This window comes from Protopterus annectens, chromosome 10.part0 (genome assembly GCF_019279795.1).
Source record: "Protopterus annectens isolate FY-2018-M chromosome 10.part0, PAN1.0, whole genome shotgun sequence".
In the NCBI taxonomy this organism is placed as follows: domain Eukaryota; kingdom Metazoa; phylum Chordata; order Ceratodontiformes; family Protopteridae; genus Protopterus; species Protopterus annectens.
Genome location: NC_056744.1, coordinates 1,825,013,975 through 1,825,033,476, shown reverse-complemented (window position 1 = coordinate 1,825,033,476; position 19,502 = coordinate 1,825,013,975). Strand labels below are relative to the sequence as shown.

Sequence of the window (19,502 nt, the reverse complement as noted above, 5' to 3'; positions counted from 1 at the left end):
TGAAGTAGTTGAAAGCTTCCTGAGTTTATATGAGTTTTCTTCTAATGCAGTTTTGCCTACGCTTCATCAGATCTGCCTTGGGGATGCCCTTCTGTTAGAATGGTTAGACTTGGGTCCTTTAACTTTAGGTCCACCGAGGACTTTGGCTTTCATAAAAAAGGGTGACATATTGTTAGGATGTTATGTGCTCTCTACAGCATGAGTCATATGAAAAATACCTGAGAATCTCAGTGTAACTAAGTGTTCATTAAACATCCAGGTGTATGTAAGTGTTCATTAAACATCCAGGTGTATGACTTCCATTGTCACTTGATAGTGCAATGTTTGTAGCATGGTTGTAGTGCACAGTGCATTGTAGACTGCACAGTCTAAGAGGTGCCAAGTCAAGTGGGAAAAAGGTGCGTTTACCTGTGTTTGTCAAACAAGCTGAATGAGTAACTCAATCTACATCTCAGGCTATCGTGTGGGTTGAAAGGTTGCAGCACGTATAGTACTGACCACCGTTTAACAGCTTACTTTGGTTTATTCCCTTATGTTAAATTAAATTAACTCAAATAAAATTATACCATCCCTCTGTGGGTAGGGGAATTGGTGTGCTGGGGAGGAAAAGACTGCAGGGGTTTGATTCTGCTCTAGGTCCAGTGTGGGTCCTGTGGCCACATGGGAGGTTAGGGCAATGGGGATTCAACGCAGGTGGTGTATTTTGCTTACTGGATCCTGCTAAATAATTATTTGGTTATGCTATTAGCTAATCTGAGGAAACCTTACGTATTGTGATTACTGTGTTCCATGTAACTTAAGAGGAGTGTTTCAAAGTAGGTGGGTAAACACTTTTCCTGGTTTTATTTTAATATGGATACTGTGCTAGTCAGAAGGTTGCAACATTTATTGCATGTCGTCTTTTGATTGACTTATGCCTAGCTTTGCCATTGTGTTAAATTCCTTTGTTGTCCCAATGTTTCTGGTACCAGGGTGCTAGGGGCTACCTGTGGGAGGGGGCTTGAGATTATTCCAGATGGTGCATTCAGACCATAGAAATGAACAAAATGACCAAGTAGGTGGCCAGAGACGGATTGTTCCAACTGGTGTGTTCATAACGTAGGAATGAACATGGTGGCTGCCAGATTTAAGAGGTGCTATGCAACCTGGATATAGCATGATCTTAGTCAGATTAAGTGCTCTAAATAAAGGTGGCGTGCCGAGAAGTAGGGAAAGGTGATCTATTTTGTACTTATTGTTTACTTAAATGGGCTGGCTGGAAGGTTTCAGCATCATTTGAGCACATCTTCTTTATGTTTTATAATTTAAAGCCACTGACTTAGCATGGAATTTAATTATCACGTTCTCCGTTAAGCAACAGATGTCCAGGTGTGGGCGGATGACTGGAGTAGCCATAAGCTGCTGATGGGGTATAGCGAGTTGGAACAACTATCCATAATTCAGTTCTTCAGGTTCTGGATCTGATGGTTAAAACTGTCTTTGCTCTGTCTTTGAACTCCTTATACATATGAGAATTTCTCAGCACTCACTATCCAGTTCATGGAACTAACTCCAAGGAAACCCAGTGGAAATTATTCAGATTTAGTGTTTTATCAAAGAGGAATGTCAGTGATGTATGACTATGAACAGTATACGCTTTCATGAATGTGTCTAACTTCCACATTTTAAATAGTAATTCAGAAAATGGATGCATCCCTCTATAATTATGGGAGGGGTCAACTCAACTATCAGACTGTGCAGGGAACTTTGTTTCCATCTTTAAAAAAATAATCTATATATTTATCTCCCGAAACTTCCACTTACAGTTATGTGATGCAGCTAGATTCAAAGCAGAGGGTTATTGTTGCACCAGCTGTCCACTCAGTGGACTCCACTGTGAAGAACAATAAGGGTTCCACAGGAGAAACACCTCCACCAACTTCTTCATGTCAAGAATCATGTCATCCCCAACTCCTTTCCAAATACATGCCTCCAACAACACTATAATATAAATCGTTACCCAAGCAGAATTATTAGGTGTACTAATCGATAATAATTTGAAGCTCAATTTACATCTATCACAGTCCATCAAGAAGACACACTTTAAACTAGGCTCACTTTATAAGTAAAGCCCTTTCTTACTAACAACACAAGACAAGAAATAGCCTGAACTTATCTTCTCGCTACCTTACTGTACGCTTCTCCTCTGTTTACAACGTTAAGTAAAACTGATCTATCCAATTTGAAACCTACTACAATAAAATCACAAAATTCGCTACTGATACACCACATAGGTGTCACTGCACTGCCTTACATCAACTAAACTGGCTGGAACCACCCCATCACCTAACTTACACTCAACTTATCTTTGCTCACAGACTAGTACAACAAGCCTGATAAAACTTTTGCCCTTCAACCAATGCTCTGACCTTATTCTAACACTCGCGCACTCCAATCCTCCTACAAATCTTTATTACAAGTTTCCAAATCCAATAATAAAACTTGTGACTCTCTCTACTCTAACTACATCTCCAAAATATTGAATACTATCCCTCAACTAATCGTAATGACTGCTAACTCATCTCACTTCAAAAAACTTCTAAAAGACTTCCTTGGTAATGACCGGCTCTGCTCTTGCACCAGCCATGGATAAAGCCTTTCCACTCTGCATCTATTCAAACTCCTCTGCTTTCATCCCATTCCTACCTTAGATATTTCTAATGCAAGTGCTTTTTACTTTACCTCCAACCCCCCCAACTATCCTCCGATCTTCTCTTCACTTAGTATTCTCCTTCATGTGCCTTAAACAAACTGACTAAAGTCCCTATCACTATACTCTGTATCATGTAGACATTTTAGGGGAGACACGTAGATGTCTTAGGGGAGACTTATGCCTGGCTTACAGAGCAATCTCCGACCCAAACCTAATGAATTTACTCTTATCCATAAATCAAAGGGGACTAGAGCTACCTGCTCCAGTGACCTAAATATGGCCTATGACTTAAATAGGACAGGCTGGAGGGACGGATTTGTCTCCCAATGACTGCCGCATCTTCGGAATAGGCTGCCAATACATGTGAAACAGGGCATCTCTATGACACTGTTCAAGAGGAACCTGGATGAGTAGATGTGGCACCATGAAGTCTTACTAGGGATAGCATCCACAACCCTCCTGGACATGGGCAGTCATTACTAAATGCAGTCTTGACTATTGACTAACATTTCAATGATATTACATTAGGATGAAATGGCTAGGCTTGAAATGACCTCCAGGTCGATAGCCTAGTAATCTCCTATGATCCTATTATCTAGTTTATACTAACTACATCTGTACCCTCACCTAGTTACATAATACTCTCCATTTCTCTCCCTCTCTCTATTTTTCCTCCCTCCTCTGCCCTCTTCTACTTTTCCTCCCCCCTTCCCTTCTCTATTCTGCTATTATATCTCCCAGTCTTCATAACTTCTCCACCTGTGTCTGAAACAATGAAATAATGCATCCCCAACAGCAGTCTACTTAATTCTACTCTGTAGATTGAATGAAGAATTCTACTCTTATACGATGTTCATGTCTAAATGTGATACCCTGTAATTAATCTACTTACTGTGACTAAATGTTTATGTATTATGAAGGCACCTCATGCTGTTGAGAAAAAAAAAATTCTTCCATAAATTTGAAAAACAGTTTTATTGCAGTCCTGCACCGACAATCCATATTTTAGGATATTGGCTAATAAATCCTGAAGTAAAATGAAAGTTTGTTCCATGTTCTAGTTATGAAACATGAATATATGTCTACCTTCTAAACATTTTTGTAACTTTTGTCATTTTTTAATAATTCTTATAATTTTTGTAATTAACTCTGGATCATTTCTCCCTGGGCCTACGCTGAAAATGGGCTCTCATCCAGTTGGACTACTCTGGTAAACAAAAATAAATAATAATAAATAAATAAGAAAGTGACCTCCCAAGTTCCTGGTAGATGCTTCATGGCTCAACTCATGGCTAAGGACTGTTTTCCCTAGACATGTGCTAAGTCCAGCAGGACTTGACTACCAAAGTCTAACATACCATGGTTTCAAAGACATGCACTTGATGTCAGACAGTTGTTTCACATTTAATGTCATGTGTCCTCATGGATGCTGGAGGGCACCCTTAGGATACATGTGCTGACCCCAACTCAGGTCCAACATACCCCTCCCTGTCATACTTTTCCTTTGTTGTACACATCCCACAGTACAGGCACCCAATGAGTGGACTTCCATTACTTGATCATCACACATTAGACCCCAGGAGCCTTGGCCAAAAGTGGACTATCCTGGAATCCACATTTGGGGTAATCTCTCTGTGTCTCTCTTGCTCCCTTTTAATTCTGGGACGGGGACTCCGAGGATACTGATATCCTTATCTCCAAGACATATACGCTCCCCTCCCCCCTCCATATAGCTTTCCCTGGATGATCTCTCCTTCAGAGAAAACCCCAGGCTCATTAACTCATCCATGGGCTGGTCTAGGACCTCTGACCTTCCATGCATAATATCTAAATTAATATCTAGAGAGGAAGGAAGAGCTTTTGGTTACTCATTCAAAGAATCTCTAAACACCAAATCTCCTGCTCAGAAGAAAGCAGATGCCCACTACAATCCCCATTTCTGAATAGGCTGAGATCCTGTCTATGTATGATAGCGCTGACTCATGTGTCATATATGTTGCCCAGCATAGGTCCCAAATACCACAATATATTCCACCCTCTAACATGATAACAGGCTGTCTTCTGTGCCATACTGAGGCTTAGATTTCTCAGATAGCTTTCTTACCTACTCAGTTTCTAGTCCCCCTAGTGGATCAAGCTTTGGACAAGGTTTCAACCCTCCCTTATGTGGGGGTAAAGGAAGATCTGATTAGGATCCTTGCCATACTTTCTACAGTAGCTTTCCAGGTGGCCTGCTGTAAGAGTAAATTTACTAGGACAGCAGCCTCTGGTATGTACCTGAAAAGGAGGACATGGCTGAGGGGCTGAGGTTCTCTGCTTTTAAGAAAGGAGGCCTTTACTTAGTGCTGCTCCTGCAGAAGCTCCTTAACTTACCAGTGTGAAGTGTCTCTACGATCCACTCCTGGGCTCTGCAGCTTTTTCCAGATCTGGCCAGCCCTCAAGGACAAAGAAGTAAGCACCTTCATAGACTAAAGAGAGCCCCAAAACATTAGACGTTCTTGCATCCACTGCTTCTGCAGACCACACATCTCAGGAGACTGAATCCATCAGTATCACACTCATGACTATATTCTACATCTGCATCAGGGATGGAGTTTTTGAAATAAACCCAGCTTGCACAGCAATCACAAAGGACTAGTGGGTTCTCAGTGTAGTCATGGGCATCCACATCTTGGACCTCTTAAGTCTTTCCCCCAAAAGAGGTCTACTCAAAGATCAAGCTATCTCAACAAAACTCTTGGGATAAGCTCAGACTGTACTCATTAAGGAGACCATACAGGCAGTCTCTGCTTTGGAGAGCAATATCAAGGGATTTACCTTGCCTCCTATTAGTTCCAAAGAGAAATGGAAAAGTCTGCCCTATGCTAGATGTCAGTGAGATCACTGGGTACATCAGAAGGGTGACGTTTAAGACAGTTAATTTTCACAGGGTCGTATTACTGACAGAGGGCATGTCGATAGTGTTAGAGAAAACAATGGATGCCTTTGTTATGTCTCTGCCTTGCGTTCACATAGGAGATTACATTGGTTCACTGTGGATGGACACCACTTCCAATACAAAATGCCACTATTTGATTTCTCCTCTGCACCTGCACTGCTAGTCATGGTGGCAGATGCCTCACAGCAGTACTTTTATTTGTTCTGCTACCTGGATGACTAGCTCCTGATGGACCCATTAAAACACTTCCTGGTGGAGTCCTTGTCTATGACACTTCTATGATTGCAGGCCTTGAACATCTACATTAAATTGGAAAAGTCTCCTTTAAACCTGTCATAAGAACTGCATTCACCTGGGCAGAACTGAACACCCATGAGTACCTCACACTTCTGCTGAAACAAGTGATGACTTTTACAGCTTGTATGGTGATGCAATGTCTTCTTATCATGATGGCCATTGTGACCTTCATGGTGGTTCTTGCATGTGTGACCATGCCTGTGTTGCAGTACACTGTGAGGTGCCTTCATTGGCAGAGTCACCATGTACGTACACTGTGAAGTGCCTTTGTTGGCAGAGACACCATGTACATATACTGTGAGGTGCCTTCATTGGCAGAGTCACCGTGTACATACACTGTGAAGTGCCTTTGTTGGCAGAGACACCTTGTACATATACTGTGAGGTGCTTCATTGGCAGAGGCACCATGTACGTACTCTGTGAGGTGCCTTTGTTGGCAGAGACACCATGTACATACACTGTGAGGTGTTTTCATTGGCAGAGTCACCATGTATGTACACTGTGAAGTGCCTTTGTTGGCAGAGTCACCATGTACATACACTGTGAGGTGCTTCATTGGCAGAGTCACCGTGTATGTACACTGTGAAGTGCCTTTGTTGGCAGAGTCACCATCTACATACACTGTGAAGTGCCTTTGTTGGCAGAGTCACCATGTACATACACTGTGAGGTGCTTCATTGGCAGAGTCACCATGTATGTACACTGTGAAGTGCCTTTGTTGGCAGAGACACCATGTACATATACTGTGAGGTGCCTTCATTGACAGAGTCACCATGTACATACACTGTGAAATGCCTTTGTTGGCAGAGACACTATGTACATACACTGTGAGATGCCTTTGTTGGCAGAGACACCATGTACGTACACTGTGAGGTGCCTTCATTGGCAGAGTCACCATGTACATATACTGTGAGGTGCCTTTGTGAGATAAAGTTGGCACTAACTCTGCCGGCCAGTATGTTGGCAATATCTGTTGGCTGGGTATATGAAGTACCATTGTGCAGTATCTCAGAGCAAACCTGTGTATTGCCATGGAGGTTCTTAATATAGTTATAGAATGCTTTGTGATTGTTTTATTTTCTGCCACAATTCTGCCTTCATAGTTGTGAGGCTCTCTATCACCCACCACTGTATCATAAAATGAGGCTCTCCCTATCACCCACTGTATCATATAATGAGGCTCTCTCTATCACCCACTGTATTATACAATGAGGCTCTCTCTGTCACCCACCACTGTATCATACAATGAGGCTCTCTCTGTCACCCACCACTGTATCATACACTGAGGCTCTCTCTGTCACCCACCACTGTATCATACACTGAGGCTCTCTCTATCACCCACCACTGTATCATACAATGAGGCTCCCTCTATCACCCACTGAATCATACAATGAGGCTCTCTCTATCACACAGTGTATTATACAATGAGGCTTTCTCTGTCATCCACTGTATCATACAATGAGGCTCTCTCTATCACCCACTGTATCATACAATAAGGCTCTCTCTGTTACCCACTACTGTATCATACAGTGAGGCTCCCTCTATCACCCACTGTATCATAAAATGAGGCTCTCTCTGTCACCCACCACTGTATCATACACTGAGGCTCTCTCTGTCACCCACCACTGTAGCATACAATGAGGCTGTCTCTATCACCCACCACTGTATCATACAATGAGGCTCCCTCTATCACCCACTGAATCATACAATGAGGCTCTCTCTGTCACCCACCACTGTATCATACAATGAGGCTCCCTCTATCACCCACTGTATCATACAATGAGGCTCTCTCTGTCACCCACCACTGTATCATACAATGAGGCTCTCTCTGTCACCCACCACTGTATCATACAATGAGGCTCTCTCTGTCACCCACCACTGTATCATACGATGAAGCTCTCTCTATCACCCACTGTATCATACAATGAGGCTCTCTCTATCACCTATCACTGTATCACTGTATCATACAATGAGGCTCTCTCTGTCACCCACCACTGTATAATACAATGAGGCTCTCCCTATCACCCACTGTATCACACAATGAGTCTCACTCTATCACCCACTGTATCATACAACGAGGCTCTCTCTATCACCCAGTGTATAATACAATGAGGCTTTCTCTGTCATCCACTGTATCATACAATGAGGCTCTCTCTATCACCCACTGTATCATACAATAAGACTCTCTCTGTTACCCACTACTGTATCATACAGTGAGGCTCTCTCTATCACCCACTGTATCAAATGAGGCTCTCTCTATCACACACCACTGTATCATACAGTGAGGCTCTCTCTATCACCCACTGTATCATATAATGAGGCTCTTTCTGTCACCCACAACTGTATCATACAATGAGGCTCTCTCTATCATCTACCACTGTATCATACAATGAGGCTCTCTCTGTCACCCACCACTGTATCATACAATGAGGCTCTCTCTATCACCTACCACTGTATCATACAATGAGGCTCTCTCTGTCACCCACCACTGTATCATACAATGAGGCTCTCTCTGTCACCCACCACTGTATCATACAATGAGGCTCTCTCTATCACCTACCACTGTATCATACAATGAGGCTCACTCTATCACCCACTGTATCATAATATGAGGCTCTTTCTATCACCCACCACTGTATCATAGAATGAGGCTCTCTCTATCACCCACTGTATCATACAATGAGTCTCTCTGTCACCCACCACTGTATCATACAATGAGGCTCTCTCTATCACCCACTGTATCATACAATGAGGCTCTCAGAAGCCACTGAAACATGCAGAAAAACCCCGAGTTGTTAGTCTTATTTTATTAAGTGAAAGAGGTTCTCCACCTGGGTACAGGTATGTGTTATGCATACCTCTCAACTGTACAGATTTTCACAGAATGTCCAGATTTTTGCCTCATATATTTGGTTGTTTTTCATAAAGTTGTGGTTTTCTGGCAAATTAGTGGCAAATCATTAAAGACTGAAGTTAAAAAATAATGACAGACATTTGAGTTTCAGACATCATACCCTTCAGAAAATCCATGCAAAAACAAAATCTGTTATTCTATCACCTTTCTAAGTCTGTAAGTGCAATATTAAAAAGTTGTCCCTATATTTGGACTTTGTCCCACTTTTATTAATGGCTTTGTTCAGATTTCTTGCTGTAAGAATTTGAGAGGTATGATATGTCATCTCAGTAACTTAGTTTGCACATCTTTTTCTGGATTATTTCAGACCCCTGTATCATTTGTGTCTCAGCTATTCCATGATGAGCGTGCATGTCTCTTAACATCCCTGCCTATCACAAGGTTATGGAGGACACAACTGTATCACAATACCAGCTGGTAAAGCAGTTCCTCACAGGGTTCTGCATCTCTATACACCACTGAAGAACTAACCTACTTCCTGAGACTTAAATTCATGACTGGCAGCCTTGGCCGTACCCTGTTCATGCCTGCTAATTCAGCAGTTCTGAAGTTTTACTTGATGGCTGTCTCTTCTGATTACAATATCTCAGAGATTCAGTCCCATGTTTGTAGGGAACCTTATATACTTTTTCACAAAGTCTGAATATTAGGTGATCCCACAACTGTCGTTAGACTAGTCTAATCTAGTCATCTTCCTCGCGGTTTTTGTTGGCAGAATCCCCATGAAAAGTAAAATTTCCAGACACCGATTGCATAGTAACATCTCAGGGATTACCTGAGGAAATTGTAGTTCTGGAGCACACAACACTCACCCATCTCCTTAGGAAACCATTTTTAGGTAGACAGGTAACAACATTTTCTTGCTGTCAGGTAATTAACCATCCATGTCAAATTCCTGCTGTCAAAGGCCACTCCACAGGGATCATATGTTTCCATTGTTGATACTTATTTGACATTTACTTCATCAGTGGCTCACACTTTCACCATGCACTACTCTTTAGACCATGACTGCAGATGTTAGGCATTCTTTGCCACACTGGTCTTATGGGATTCAGACTTCTGAGGTTCTGCAATTTAGTCATTCTTTGTCTCCAGTTTGTTGATTGTGGAAGACTCCAAATATCAGACATAACATTCAGACACTCATTGTTCCCGTTCATTCATGAATGAATCCTCTGCAGCCAATACTTGTCAACTTCCCATTTCCTGCTTTGATGCCCCCTCCAACTAGTGTCTGTTGTTGAAATTCCTTGTAAGCCAGTTAATTAAATATACTTTCATATCCCTGAATGTTGTTGAATTGTTCTTTATTTCCTGTCCTTAAACTCTTATTTATTCAGTAGATGTCATCAGACTTATAGATGTTGACTCTAGGTGCACTGTCCTAACCAGGGCCTTGAAGTCACCGCACCCAATGGCAGGAGATATACTTATGTGGAGTGTGGGAGCTAAAAATTAAATAGCAGAACTGCTGATTGTTGGAGAGACAGTTAGTGCTGGAGTCTCAAAATGATCAGCCGGTAGGACAATTTTTTTCAGCTTTTCTGCTTCAGGAAATATCTGTGTGACCTGGTCAATTCCTTGTACAGTTTCAAACATATTCTAGAGTGGATATTCAGTCTAGAGACAGGACTAGATTTGGAAGGTCAGTTCTAACTGGCTTTCTTCAGTAAGTCCCTCCTATTTGTCACTTCTAATCTGGGCAGACAGCTGGGTATTCATTCACCATCAGCAGTGTTTTATCAGAGTAACAATCTAACGTTCCTTTCTTCAGACTGTGAGCCTTATTTAGTTTCTGTAGCTTTTGTTTTATCATATGGAAAGTTCTCTCTCCCTGCTTTAATGTTTAATCTCCCTTTTTATCTGGGAAAGAATAGATGCCCAGAGAGTTTGTCCCATCTTCATGCAAATATTCATCTAACCTCACAGATGAGAACATGGTCTTAATTAAGGAAAAGGTAGACCCTAACACGCTGTTGAGAAAAAAAAATTCTTCCATAAATCTGAAAAACAGTTCTATTGCAGTCCTGCACCGACAATCCATATTTTAGGATATTGGCTAATAAATCCTGAAGTAAAATGAAAGTTTGTTCCATGTTCTAGTTATGAAACATGAAAGTGAGTGTTCCATGCTTGTACATTTTGACTGCTGTTGCTGACTTGCACGTTGGATTGATTGAGCTGATGTGGGGTATTTCTACATTTTACGCAGGTCTGTGGCCCTGTCTTTTCCCATGAGTGTGAGACAAATGTGTTCCTCAACGGAATCTGCCACATTTATGACAGCGACCTCCACATTACAAGAAACATAACTCCAGCCTTCAAAGGTAAGTACTGTGGTATCATATCTGTTCAGAGTTTAAGTATAGCTGGTCCATATTGTTCAGAATAAAGACTCCACTGTGATGACCTTGCATTTTTGGTTTGGTGAGCTTCAGCACTGTTGTTTACTTTTACTGTAGATTTTTACTGATAACAGCGGCCCATCATGATGGCCTGCTTTCAAATTTAAAGCACAACAGGAGCCAACAGGATCAATTCCACAGTTAAGCAGAAGCTCAACTCAAGCCACATACAGAATTCACAAAAAAAGACAAGCTCTGAAATGCTGACGTTTAATAATCACAACAACAAAGCTTTTGGATACAATCCTTCTTCAGTGTTAAAATCAAATTAAATATATAGTCACTAGGTTGTGTCTCATGACTGTTTTAAATGTACTATTTAATAGGACTTTAATTTGTTTTTAACAGTGAAGAAGGAATGTATCTGAAAGCGTTGTGATTATTAAACATTTCACCTTTTGCAGAACATGTCTTTTTTTTTTTTTTGTAGTTGCTGCTTTCAGACTTCCCATTATATTTGAATCTAGATGAGATTTCCAAGTTTACACATTTAATTATGTAAAAACAACAAATGAAAAGGTGTTGACACTTCAGTGAGTGTAGCCTGCCCTGGGGGAAGGAATAAATAATTACAATTGTTTCACACTCTTTTGGGTTGATGAAGTCGCTCCGAAGTTGTTTCTGGTTGAACTCTTGCTTTCTAGTGGCTGTCTCTTGAAAGAGACATTTTTCTGCGATGTCCACAGTTTATAGCCTTTAGAAAGGCTGGTGTTAGCTCTTATAAGAGCTGTTCGTTAGCCGTAATGTGAGCTGTCCTTTCTGTGTGTTTCTTTTCAGTGGTCTCTTATGGCTAAGACCTTACTCCTGGCTCTGTTTGTTGTGGGGAGCTAGGTGCCTATGTAGCTCTGCCTGGATTAGAATAGTGATAAGAGCTATTGTGCCCCTGCTACTGTGGGCCAAAATTGGTTCATGGAAAGCTGTGATAAGAGCTATTGTGGCCATGTGATGCCTGGGATTATTTCCTTGTTTTTCTGTCCTGTGAGCTCTGAAAATAGCTGTTTGTTATTCCCTGGTTTTTGTTAGTCAGAGAGCCCTGAAAAGCGCTTTGTGTTTCTGCTTGGCTTGTCCTCTTTCTCGTCTGAATGGTGCAGTGTGCCCTGTTCTGGGCTGCACTGTATTCAAATCTTATACCTTTTGGTTTCTTTTTAGCTCTTAAAAGGACTTTTATGCTTCCTCTCCAAGCGCTGGTCAGAATGACCTGAGAGCTGGTGGTGTGCGGGTTTTTATGCCCCTGTGGGAGGGGCAGGGATCCGGTCTGGCCTATCAGGTGTGGATGCTTCTGGTGGGCGTTGTCTTCTGTTCTGAAATGTAGTCTGTAATTTATTGGACTTGTTTGGAGACTCCTGTTCCTTCTGAGGTGGTGATGTGTCTTGCTTGAAATCCTCAAGCAGAAAACAGAAGGTGGACCTGATGATTTTCCTTGTAACTGTACCTCTTTAACCATTTTTCAGCAGACCATTATCCAATTTGCAAATAAAATTAAACTAAGTAATTAACTGATGCATTAACTGTTTAAACCACTTAATTAACAGTTCAAGTAACTGCAAGCAAAATAATTGTGTTAAAAGTGTAAAGATGTTATGTTCCTTTAAAGTCACAACACCATTAAAAAATTTTTTTATTGAATTTATGTATCCAGCAAGTAACATTCAAATGCGATACAATGAAAAGCACTACCAAATCTTGATAAAGCGAACTGTAATGAAAGACAGTAAAGTGACATAAAATAATATAATACAAACACTGCAATTTATTGTAATCATTTTAGGGATTTTTTTTTGTACTTCGTTGGGTCGAATTGAGTCTTAACTTTAAAATGAGGCGCATTAATCTAAACTATGAATGAAATAAGATTAGAGCAGTGAAGCAGTGATGTCTACATTGTGTGGGGATTTATAATGTGTATATTTGTGTGTTTTGTGCACTGAGGGATATGTCCTTACAGGGGTTGTATTAAGACAGCTTTTTCTTGTGGTAGAGTGTCCTTATAAATGTTGGAATAAATGCAAAAGTGGTTAGCAATGGAAAATGTGGAAAAAATGAAAAAGGTGGAAAAAAGATAAAAAGGGAGGGAGGGAGGGAGGGGATTCTGTGGGTGGGCCGTGGGTGAAATGCGCTGATCCACACTATAAAGTTGTATTGCTACTGAATCCTTATTTCTTCCACATGTGCGAAAGATAAGTGTAGAAAGTAAGTTAAAAACGGCGGAGTTCAGAGAACTGCTAAGGTAGAACCGTCCATTAAAACCCGTTAACATAAAAACTCACATCTAATAAATCCATGGATGTGGCCAGATAGCAAAAAAATAAATGTGATACGATCTGATGAAATTAAATAAATGGACATGTTATACCAGCATGAAATAGAAAACTGTGAAGTGAATTAATTTCATATAATATATTATATTATAATATAAACTTATGCAATTCAATGAAATTGTTTCCATTGTTTTATATTACATTACACCCCCCCCATCAGATTGATTTTTAATTTTAGTTTTAACATAAAGTGAAACATGTTGATCTCACCATAGTCATGGTGCCTGAACCGCGTGGGGAGTAATGTGGTGAAATGAAGCGGAATGGAAAACAGTGGAGTGAATTAAGACAAAATAAGATACTATGAAACAATGTGACATAATGTAATAATTTCCATTATTTTATTTTATATTATACCACATTCTACCACCCCATGTCAGATTGAATTGTAATATACACCAAAACTTAACTTTGGTTCTGAATGGCCCGTGGGAGGAATGGGAGAATTTTCGATGGTTGTTTATGTTAGGGACCCTTAGTTGCTTTTAGGGTGGTTTAGCTTGTCATGAAACTGAGTTTTCCGGTGCTTTCGAGACTGGTTGGGCTGTGGCCATTCCGTTGATTCTTCTTCTGGGAGAGCTAGCACTTAACAGAAATTTGGGTTTAGGTTTAAATTGAGTTTTAAATCTTTAGTGTTATTAGGAAAAAATGAACACCACATGCCAATTGACGTTAAAATGTACCGTTTGCTAAGGGAATGTAACCTGAGCAGCTTTTTTTTAAAAATACAAAAAACTACAAAAAAATAAAAACTACAAAAAAGTAGAAAAAAACTAAAAAAAAAAAAAAAAAAAAACTACAAAAAACTAAGCATAAAGTTGAGGGTACATACCTTGCAAGTTAGGAAAAAATGAACACCATGTGCCAACGGACGTTAAAATGTACCATTTGCTAAGTTCCCCAGGCATCACATGGCCACAATAGCTCTTATCAGAGCTCACTATTCTAATCCAGGCAGAGCTACATAGGCACCTAGCTCCCCACAACAAACAGAGCCAGGAGTAAGCTCTTAGCCATAAATATCCAAGAGACCACTGAAAAGAAACACACAGAAAGGACAGCTCACATTAGGGTTAACGAACAGCTTTTATAACAGCTAACAACAGCCTTTCTAAAGGCTATAAACTGTGGACATCGCAGAAAAATGTCTCTTTCAAGAGACAGCCACTAGAAAGCAAGAGTTCAACCAGAAACAACTTAGGAGCAAGTTCATCAACCCAAAAGATTGTGAAACAATTGTAAACATTTAATTAATTTAGAATAAATCTCCTTTGCTAATGTGTCTGCTGAGGCAATGTCTTGGTTGATGTTGTTATAAATGAAATTCAAGATTTCTTCATTGAATTTGAAAATATCTAGGCACCTGAAGTCTTTTAATTCCAATATACTGATTTCTGGGGAATTAGATACTTTTTGAATGCATTTATTTATTGGTGTTTAAAATAAAACAACTTGATCTTTCACAATGTAGAACTGTTAAATGCGAAACTGATCTTACCAATAAACAGCACATACTATTTCCTCCATGAGCTATGATAACTGTGTTCAACGCTACAACCATGACAGTGTTAAACTAATCAATCTATTCTACTTCCATTTAGATTAATCTGATAAATTGATATATTAAACATTTAACACAGTAAAGAAAGCTAATGTTTTAACAGTTTATATCACAAATACAATCACACTAATGACTTTAAGACTAACAAATAAGGTGTATTTACCTACACTGTTTAATGATGTTGCAAGAAGCTCACCTAAGTAACTGCACAAATAAATTTAAATATGATATTATTCTTGCCAAGTGTTACACCACATGTAGTCATGGTTGTACATTAATAGTTATATCAATATTAACAGTGTCACTCACATTAACATTAACCTAGACTGACCGAGCAGGGAGGTATGAGTAGGCCTGAACTTGGGTCTTTATCTATACATTAACTCTTTACATATCGGGCCAACACAGCAAAGCATCCTTGGTACTGCACCAGCTATATGAGATTATCAGTAAATGATGCCACACTCTGTGCCGTTTTGCTTACAAATAAGGGTTCTTTTCCTTCCCGCTTAGCTATTTGTTTTTTGGATGTATAAATGAAATAAGGGTTCTTTTCCTTCCTGATTAGCTGTTTGTTTTCCTGATGAATAAATGAAATAAGGATTATTTTCCTTTCCGCTTAGCTATTTGTTTTTCTGATGTATAAATATCCCTTACATTTTTCAAGCCCTCCTTATTTTGATGTGGTTTGGTGGATTTCTAATGTCTAGTCATAGATGGAAACTTAAACACTTTGACAGAAAAAGTTCCTCCTACTAGTTTATGGACAGTCTTAATCAGAGGGGGAGTGACCAGGGAAGATGTGCATCATGACATCACAGGTCGTACCAGGTCAAAAACATTTTGTCTCCTGGTTGGGCTACTAAAATCTGGTCTGCTGAGTTTTTTTTATTAGATCTAAAACTTTCTGTGCATATCCTACATTGGAGGTATAGGTACTCCGGTCAATTGATGGGTAGTTAAAGTCTTTCAGAATGATGGAGTTCTTGGTTATGAGAGGTTCATCCATGATGTTTAGGAACCTGACATGAACTTCCGGGGTCACGGGAGATTTCATGTAACAGCCAATAAACTGATAGTTGATTTTCTTTAGTGTGGTTATGAAGTTTGAGATGTTCTATTTGTGGATCTTTGGGAACCTGTCTAGATGTGATATGGTATCTGACAACTATGGACACCCCCACCCCAACTGTTGCCATGGGTATGGAGTAAGTGCTTTCTGAGCATTTAAAGCGGGTTATATATGGGTTCCTTCCAAACACAGGAGTGTCTCAAGTTTGGTAGCCTCTTCTTAACTTTCTGGCATTCAGCAGAGCCACCTTAATTTGATTTTGTTGTGTTACTGATATGTTTGCTGTACCTGAATGCTCAGTGAATGAACTTTGCCTAAAAAGACACTCTGAGGGCAGCAAGGGCTTTAGTCAATATGTAAAACCCTTTAAACAAGATGTACAGACCACACCTTGCAAAGCAAGTAGAGCTGTCATGTATCCCATTCAGTGCTGACGTACTGGATCCCCCTAGAGTGACACTCATTATTAACCAGTTGTGGAAGCCGATCATCTTTTCTTTGTAGCCAGGCATCATTCAAGGAGAAGGGAGTATTCTGCTCATTACTGGGGTCTTGCCAGCATTGAGACATAAAATAAGGAGAGTTCAGACATAGTTGTTTGCAACTCCCTCAGGGTATTTTGCCCAAGTCATTCATCCTCACATTACACAACTACCATGTCAGAATTACATTGGTTTGGTGCAAAGGTTGGCCGAGATCCTAGCAACTATTTTATTTATTTATTTATTTATTTATTTATTTATTTATCTATTTGTCTATTTATTTATTTATTTTTATTCATTCATGTTTTGCTGTCCAGGTTAGTCCCACTAGGCCAGCAGCCTTTTTCATGGGAGATCCAAAGAGGTATTCACATTAACTAGGAAAAATTGGCCAGGACACTGGGGGAAATCCAAAGAGTTTTTTTGAGAAGTGTCTTGGGATCATTTAACTCAGGTAGCTGGTGCCTCTGTTTAAAGTTTCATCTAAAGGACAGCACTGTTAGGAGTGCAGCACCCCCTGTGTGCTACACTGCAGTGTCAATACTGGAAAAAATAATCATTCTACCTGGGTTGGGAATAGAACCCACATACTTATGGTCTGGAGGCATCAAAGGTGAGTGTGCTACCAGCTGAGCCACTGACACTGTAAGACAGCACTAGTCATCCTGTCTTGTTCTGGCCTAGTGAGTGGAGAATCTGTGTGTCTCACTGTGAAGTCACCAGTCACTAAAACCTTTTTGACTATGCACTGGTCTAGTGTACTAAATATGTGGCTCTGTCTCATGTTGACTTTTTGTTAAAGGTGACATATTATGTGATGTGATGTTTGATTTTGATTTTTGCTGAGTCTAGAAGATTTAGATAAGGATGTCTTTACAGCTTCACATATGACATTACGTTGTATGCCATTGTCGGGTATATAGCATGCAGTGTGTATGTGCAATGCTTTCAGCCTGTGTTATTTATTTATTTTTTTGTGAGATTGAGACATGCATATCTCTTAAATATTTGCATCTCTCACAGTCAGAGTCATTTGAGTTTAGTAAGACTTCATTATCTGTGAGCATAAATCAGTTGCAACAGTGCTTTGTAAGACAATACTATGAGGCTGGCAACAAATGAAGGACAAGTAAACTGACCTATTTTTTCACAGTGAAGTAAAACTTACAGAGTTGCACAACTTTTGGTTAAGAGGTGAGTACTGTAGTTACGTAGGAATGTTTATTTAGATAAGTACCTAACTTGGATTTAAATGTGATTGTGATATGCACAGCTTAGAAACCTTGCATTACAGTAGTGTTGAGGTCATTATAGTAGCTGTGGACTAAGTTGCAGAATGTAGCACCACAAGGGGATGCTACGAGCTACTTTTAGGGTGCTCAGCTCTGCTTGTTATGCAGCTACGCACAGCTTGCTGCACCTGTACATAACAGGACAAGGGTCTGTTTTCTGATGGGATTGGATGCAGTCATTATATTAGGAAAACATGCAACTAGAAGTGCCGGCATCAATGGACTCCATGTGTCAACTCCACTGTGCTAAGCGCAGCTCATACCTCTCAACTGCACAGATTTTCACCTCATATTTTTGGTGTGTTCCTCCTAAAATCTGTACCTTTCTGGCAAATAGCTGAGGACTGAAGTCATTAAATAATGTCAAATATTTGAGTTTAAGACTCCACATCCTTCAGAAAATTAATGCTAATGCAAAACTTATTATTCTATCAACTTTCTAAGTTTGTAAAAGCAATATTTAAAATCTGTCCCTATTTCTCCCCCCATTATTTTAGGCTTTGTCCAATTGTTTTGCTCTAAGAGGTTGAGAGGTATGGCACTGCTCTATACAATATAAAATAAATAGGAAAATGAAAGAACCAATGAAAAACAGCTAAAGCTCTAACCAATAGTATTTATCTTCTCCAGAGCTACAGCAATTACATTACTGCCTCTTGGATAACCACTACAAGCCCTAGATAACTCACACACCTAACTAAAACTGTCTGTTTGCTGTAACTTTAAAGATGACGAAAATACAACAAATAAATTCAGCAACCCTGGTTACTTCACTTAACAGCAGAGAAACCACTTGAAATGCAGTGCAAACTGTAAAATGACTTTAGTTGATAGCTGCAACCTCAAGTTTGGAGAAAAAATAGTAAAATACATAAAAATGATGGCAACCTCTCAAAACTGATTTAAGTAGCTAGGTGGCTTTAAGTGAAAAAGAGCAAATGTACTTTCCTGTTTATTGGATGCAAATGGAGTCAAATGTCACTTTGTTCGTGTTTTAGGTTATGCAGAGGAATGCAGCTTCAATGAGTCTTAGAATAAGATTGAAATTGATCTTCCACTCATGCAATATAAAATAAACAGTGAAAATCAAAGTAACAATGAAAAACAGCTAGAACTCTAACCAATAATGTTTATCTTTCTCAGAACTGCAGCAATTACCCTGTTGCCTCCAGAAATTAATCTAGTATGATTTACCATTTTACAAGTTTATACTCTGAAGCTAAGTTCTGGCTAAGTAATGGTTAACTACTGATATTTCTACATAACTGAGAGTTTCTCTTAGTTTGTAAAATTTTTGTGAACTAATTGTATGAAGTGTCATTTATTAATCTTACTTCATGCGCTGCATCACACGGCTGTTAATAAATTGCATGAAATGGCTGTGCAGGGCATCATCAGGACATTGGATTGTCAGGGCAGGACATCATTGGGATATGGGATTGTCACAGCAGGGCATCATCAGGACATGGGATTGTCAGGGCAGGGCATCATCGGGGCATGGGATTGTCAGGGCAGGGCATCATTAGGATAT

At 39.9% G+C, this 19,502-nt stretch overlaps 1 protein-coding gene across 1 annotated transcript in view; it reads left to right on the top strand.

Annotated features, from left to right (window-relative positions):
* The window catches only part of ITGAL (integrin subunit alpha L), a 1,030,513-nt gene that overhangs the window by 283,834 nt on the left and 727,177 nt on the right, over positions 1-19,502 (top strand). Inside the window, exon 5 of the mRNA XM_044086682.1 lies at positions 11,054-11,168. Within this exon, the coding sequence (XP_043942617.1) occupies positions 11,054-11,168 (115 nt within the window). The remainder of the gene's footprint in view (positions 1-11,053; positions 11,169-19,502) is intronic.